Source organism: Archocentrus centrarchus, chromosome 10, assembly GCF_007364275.1.
Source record: "Archocentrus centrarchus isolate MPI-CPG fArcCen1 chromosome 10, fArcCen1, whole genome shotgun sequence".
NCBI lineage: Eukaryota > Metazoa > Chordata > Actinopteri > Cichliformes > Cichlidae > Archocentrus > Archocentrus centrarchus.
Window position 1 is genome coordinate 23,638,196 of NC_044355.1, and position 6,776 is coordinate 23,644,971.

General features: G+C 41.3%; 1 protein-coding gene across 1 annotated transcript; it reads left to right on the top strand.

Annotated features, from left to right (window-relative positions):
* Nucleotides 1-560: 560 nt before the first annotated feature.
* Nucleotides 561-4,470, top strand: xiap (X-linked inhibitor of apoptosis). Its single transcript, XM_030740049.1, has 7 exons — nucleotides 561-715; nucleotides 1,924-2,213; nucleotides 2,329-2,893; nucleotides 3,016-3,115; nucleotides 3,201-3,279; nucleotides 3,626-3,665; nucleotides 3,765-4,470. The coding sequence occupies exons 2-7, from the start codon at nucleotides 1,974-1,976 to the stop codon at nucleotides 3,956-3,958; spliced, it is 1,218 nt and encodes a 405-aa protein (XP_030595909.1). The 5' UTR covers nucleotides 561-715; nucleotides 1,924-1,973; the 3' UTR covers nucleotides 3,959-4,470.
* The last annotated feature ends 2,306 nt before the right edge of the window (nucleotides 4,471-6,776 follow it).

The following is a 6,776-nucleotide window of genomic DNA, read 5'->3' on the forward strand; positions in this document are numbered from 1 at the left end:
CATGCTGCTTAAATCACTTTCCTTTATTATGATCCTCAATTGGAACTTCAGCAGGTTGTTTTCATCATGTCGAAATACCCGCATGCATTCAATTGCTGCCATGTAATTGGCTGATTAGATATCTGCGTTAATAAGCGTTTGAACAGGTGTACCTAACAAAGCGGCCGGCCAGTGTATGGCCTCTGTCCAGACTACAATAACTATAGACTGACTTGCAGACAGTATTTTGATTACCTTGAAACACATTCAGGTTCTAATAAGATCCATCTCCACGATCGACAATCTTCATAAATGTTTTCTTAAATTTTTAGTTTAGTTTGTATGCAATTTCCCCTTTTTTTTTATCCCCTAACCAAAGCGCTTTCGGGGGCTTCCCCTCATCGCGTGGTTTCACTGACTGTCTCGCTCATAAGCGTATTTAAATTTAAAAAAAAATAAATGGCTTAGCCAGCAATTTAAATACAATTAATTAACTGTGCAAAAAAATCAGTGGTATTTAAAAAGTACAACTAAAGAAAGTTTTAAACCATATCGACGGGTATCGATGAGAACCCAGCGCGGAATCAGTGTGCTACGTCAGTCTGCGGGCGGGTGGGGGCTGTCCGTGTGTCATTTCCTGATTACAGAGGTCACAAAAGACGCTTCTCCGGAGTTTCCTCCCGTAGCTATTCAGACCCTGGATTGACTGAGGCACACTGGAGGCCTGCGTTGAAAGGTAATTACTGAAAAGGTGTTATTATATTTGATAAGTAACTGTGTGACCTAGCTTAAGCTGCGTAGAAAGCCTAAGCTAAGTAGCTAGCAAACACTCTGAAGCTAGCGTTCACGATCCCGTTTACGAGCCTATCAGTACGGATCAGAAGCACCGGTCAAAGTCCGAGACTGTCGCCTTGGAGGTTTACATTTTTACTCATTAAAGTAACTTTAGATCATTATATTGCCTAGTGTATAACAGTGAACGAAAAGCGTGTGTGTGCTTAGCGAGGTCTGGGCTGTCAGTTTCAGTTACAGCGCTGTTTCACGGGAACTGCGCGGCTGTTGTGTCGCTTTCATCTAAAGCCAAGCTGCGAGGCCTTTCTGGACTCTGCCGAGGGGAGTGTAAATCCTCTCCAATCTGACCATAAATGCACGTTAAAAGTAACACGTGGACTTACTGCTGGTAAAACTCCCCTGCTTCTTTTTACTTTCAGTTTAAAGTCGTGCGCTGTTACGAGTAAATCAGAAAGTGCGAGTATTTTAATGCGTAGGATGTCGCAGTCACTCTTCAAAACAAAGTAACCCTGGTGATTGATTTTACTTGCAGTTCAAAGATCGCAACCCCTTAGCAAGCAGCTGTTTAATCGGTGACGCTGCAAGATAAACGTTTTGCGTCAATCTGTGACATGGCATCATGTGGAATTTAAACATGATAAAATGTTTAACTTTTGCTACGGCAACGCAGAGGCGTAACAAGTTCAACCCATAATATCTACATACCGTGAGGGAGTGATGCATACCTCTCGTGATGTGTTGCAACGTGATTAAAATGTACTGCTACACTTCTGTACTGCTGATACATGAAGTGCCTTTTGGTTTTGTATGGTGAATGTTTAACAGCTGGATATATTCCTTAAGGTATTATTGTTATGTCCTCACTTCTGTCTTTTAAAGAGGTACATCCTTTTGCGTGGTGTAACGTGCATTGTGCCTGTATAAAAACCTGCCCTTCCAGTGCCCATCCCTGACATGGGACATTCAGTTCCTCTGTGTTATAACTGGATGCCTCGTCTCTTAAAGGCACAGGAAGAGTACAGATGTGCTGACTAGCTTTCTGGTGCCAGATATGGGGATGCAGAACATTTAACCAGTGAACAAACAAAGCAGATAAGCATCTTGTACCTTTTTTTTTTTTTTTTTTTTTAAATATATTCTTTTTATTTGCAGAACTTCTGTCCATCAAGTTGACTCCATCCCTACAGCTTCCTTTTTCAATCATGTGTGCTCTCAGTCAAGATGGCGTTTGGGAGACGGATTTCTCGCGTGATTTTTCCTTGGTGAACCGTCGCCTGGACTCGTTCCGTGGCTCCAGCCTGGCTGAGCAGGTGCCTGCAGACAGACTGGCACAGGCTGGTTTCTTCTACACTGGCCATTCTGACCGTGTGCGCTGTTTTAGCTGCAACACGACTGTGGAAAACTGGTGCAGGGGAGACAAGCCTGTAGACAGGCACAAGGAGGTAATCATATTTATAGCATGAAAAAGTTTGAATGGTTACCGTAATATTTCAACTTTCCTCTTTTATTAATTTCTTCCCCCTAAATCGATAAATCATATTTTGCTCATTCTCACAGGTTTCCCCATCATGCACGTTTCTTTCCTGTGTACATCGTACCAGTTTTAACCTGAATCCCAATGCCCCTCTAATTAATGGCTCCATATACAGTCAAGAAGCAGAAGACATGGAATATCGTTTGAGAACGGGAGCAGTGGTTGATGAGACCATCTACCCTAAAGTTCCTCATATGAGAAAAGAAGAAGCCCGACTTCAGACCTTCTCTTTTTGGCCCAGCAGCGCTCCCGTGAATCCCAGTGATCTGGCCCAAGCTGGCCTCTTCTACGTAGGGCAGAGTGACCTGGTTCAGTGTTTCTGCTGTGGCAACAAGTTGAGTGGCTGGGAAACGGGAGATACCGCCTGGGGTGAACATGAAAAGCATTTTCCCAACTGCTTATTCATCCTTGGGCAGGATGTGGACAACGTCCCAATCCAGGGAGGTACAGAGGTGGAGTCCAGCAGCAGTCAGCATGTGAACGCTCAGGTGTCAATGGAGAGTTTTGAGAAGAGGCGTGATAGCTTTGCAGGTGTCCGGCACCCTGTTGACCACGAGAGGCTTGCCAGAGCTGGCTTCTACAGCACAGGTAGCCTTCAGGTGTTTAGGACTAAAGAAACATTTTAAACTGTATGATTTTTTTTTTTTAAAAAGTTTCCAATAGGTCATGATAGCCGTGAATGCAATCAACTGCAAATTGTATCCTTGCAGGAAGAGGAGACATGGTGTTGTGTTTCCGCTGCGGTGGAGGTTTGAAAGATTGGAAGCCTGAGGAAGACCCTTGGGAGGAGCATGCTAGACACTACCCAGGGTAAGAACAACTGTGATGCTCCCACTTATTAATATGTAAAGCATTAGCTTCTGTTTTAATACGAGTATATGCTGTTTTCAAACAGGTGCAGCTTCCTTTTAGCAGAAAAAGGGCCAGAATTTGTCAATGGCATCCAACTACAAAGACCACAGTATAACAGAGCAGTAAGTATTCAGTTGTTTTAATGCTAAATTAACCAGGCTCTTGCAAACTTTTCCAACTTGGGGATTCCATAAACTAGAAACAAAGATTCAGTTAGAGCACGACCAATATCAGCACCGTCTGATTGGTGTATATGTGCTCAGATGAAAACTTGAACATAATGCAGAAAATCTTAAGGTTACTTTTGGAAATGATGTCATCACAACTGCAAAGCAGGGTGGCTCAGATTACCATTGTGTGCCTTCTGTACACACATTTCAGTGTGTGAAAGATTTCATAATTTATCAAAGTGGTAATGTTTTCAGTGAGCTCAGTCACAGGATTTTGTTTTCTCCTTTTTGCTTCCAGGCTTCAACTCATCAAAATGCAATTTCAGAAGATGGGAACGGTAAATATTTACTTTTTTTTTTTAATTCAGTTGCCCAAATACATCATGAAATAGTCTGAACACTGACTTCTATGTATATGTATTTATTTTTTCTGTCAGATGAGGACCCAATGGAGAAACTAAAAAGGCTGCAGAGGGAAAAACAGTGCAAAATATGCATGGACAGAGATATCGGCATGGTGTTCGTCCCATGCGGTCACCTCGTTGCTTGTGAGAAGTGTTCACAGTTGCTCGACAAGTGTCCAATCTGCTGTGGGCCCATAGAACAGAAGTTTAAGACCTATACTGCTTAAGGCAACAAGATACTCTTGCTCAAAAGCAGTGCTGGTTTTACTCTTTGTAATATTAAAATGTAATATTAATTGTACAGTAGATGGCCTGTAATATTATTTAAAGACCACATTGTTTTAATGAATACCAGAATGATGTGTAAAACTATTTTCACAATCACTACAATGGCAAATATCTGTATAGATGGAGATGATTTTTATAGTTTTCTTGACTAACAATGAGTCCTGACACATGGCAGTGCATATTAAAGGGCAGTTCCTATTTTGCAACATTTTCCGGAGGTGCCTTTCTTTGGGTTTATATTTTTTTAATCCATAATATACCACAGGTAAACTGAACTGGATGTTGTAGCGCAGTCATTTTTGTTACCTTGTAGCTCATTTGTTTGTACTTTATGTATTGAACTAGTTTTACTCTGTTTTCACATTTCTAAATTCTAGGGCTTGAAGCAAATCAGTGTGATGTAAGATTTTATTCTTTAATCAAGTATGAATAAACTTTATGTAGAACCTGATTGTTGTGTTCTTTCATCGGTAATCAAATGGCTTCATGTTGTGCAATGTAAGCTACAAAGTCACATTTTTTTCAGCTGAGGTTTGACAGCGTGTCAAGTGATGTAATATTTGACTGTAATCTAAATTTAGGGCAGATGGTAAACCATACAAAAATGGACCCAAATAAACTGGTTTTAGAAATGGTTCACCTTTGGCATTTTAGATAAAGTGATGTAATGATTTTGTAAAAATTAGATCAGTTTTGTATTAAGCATCTTCCTGAAAGACAGATCAGTGGAGGAAGGTGTTTAATTCTTCGGTTCAGCAATAAGGGTTATCTGATGTGGATAAAACTATTTCTCATTGTGCCAAACAAAATTCATTGTCAATATGTTTAGCTAGGTACTATATTTCTTTTCACTGTGACCTGTGAGGGGAACTGCAGGTGAAAATCAGCTTTGGTACAACACTTCAAATGGCAACATGCATGGTTGGCAGTCGGGTGTACCGGGCATTTGCCCGGTGGGCCGACAGTCCTCAAGGGCCGATGCCGTTGGATTTTTTTTTTCTTCCCTTTTTTCTTTCTAAGAGACCGGCCCACAATTTAGAGCGGGCGGCCCATTGGCCCATCTTCAATATAGACAGTGGACAGAACCAATCAGGATATAGGATGAAAGCGGCCCCACCCTTTCTCTGCGTGGTGCAGAACACTGAAACTACTCCCGCTAGTAGTTTCAGTGTTGAGCGCGTGTGTTAAAGCAGAGGCAATATGGAGAAACCGAAGCGGCAGAAAGGGGGTGCGGAGAAGTTACGTGCGAAGAAATTGAAGAGTGTCACTGCAGATGCTACAAAATGTGTAAAGATCACAGGCATGGTCGCTGCTGTAGCCTCCACGTCCTCTGTAACAGTAATGCTGCAGCAACAGCAGCTGTAGGCAGAGCCGGCCAGAGGCATAGGAGACATATGCGGCTGCATAGGGCCCCCTGACCACCAGGGGCCCCCCAAGCTCGCCCACATTTGTCATGAAACTTTTTTGGTTTGTTTTAATTTTTTACAAATGCCAATTTCCTAAAAGAAAGAAGAGACTATTCTAACTGTCCAGATTTGTACACTTGTAACAACACTAATTTAATGAGTAGGCTACACTCTAATATTTCTGTCTCAGACTGATGCTAAAAAGCTAATTCATGCATCTGTTACTTCAAGGATGGACTAGTGTAATTCATTATTATCAGGCTGTCTTAAAAGCTCCCTGAAAAGCCTTCAGCTGATCCAAAATGCTGCAGCTAGAGTACTGACAGGGACTAGAAAGAGACAGCAGATTTCTCCCATATTGGCTTCTTTTCATTGGCTCATAATACTGTGTCACCCTAATACAGCACTTTGCTCTCAGACTGCTGTTTTACTTGTGGTTCCTAGGATACTTAAGAGTAGAATGGGAGGCAGAGCCTTCAGCTTTCAGGCCCCTCTTCTGTGGAACCAGCTCCTAGTTTGGATTCAGGAGACAGACACCCTCTCTATTTTTAAGATTAGGATGAATGATGGGTTTTCTCTGTAATTATTGTGGGGTTTTTACCTTACACTATAAAGTGCCTTGAGATGTCTGTTTGTTGTGAGTTGGCACTGTATAAATAAAATGTAATTGAATTGAAAAATTGAATTGAAAAGGCTGAAACTGTAATATATCCTAAAAAAAAAAATAATAATAATCAACTTTAACCCTCCAGCATTAATAACAATTAAGTTCAGGGGACAATGAAGTGGTATGAAGGGGGCCCCAAATCAAATATTGCTTAGGTCCCCTTCAAGGCTTGGGCAGACTCTGCTGTAGGTGAAGACAGCAGCAGTGTGATGAGCAATGGCGATTGATTAATATCAATATTTATTTACATTTGCATACTTCCCCAAATCTGGCAGCCATGGCACCTTAATCTGATAAAATAGCAAACGGTCAAGGCCGAGAAGTGTTGGATGAGCAGCAAGTGTCCATTTTAGGCTGCATAGCATTTTAGATATTTAGGTTAAAGGTGTGTTGAAAGGCTGCACATTAGTTTGAATTTGTAGCCTCTGTGCTGGTTTTAAAAAAAACTAAACTAAACGATACGTCAAAGCTTTGCAATTTAAGCATTACTAAAGTAAGTTTAAAAAAAAAAAAGTATAAAAGTATTATTAGCAAAAGGTATGCCCACACTGAATAAGAGTAAAACAGTGTCAAATGCTTCTAAGACATAGTTGCGGGCCGGTCTAAGCCAAAAATGCCAGGGCCGATTTTTTGTCCCAGTCCAGCCCTGGTTAAGTATTGCATGCTCCTTATAAATGCACCTAA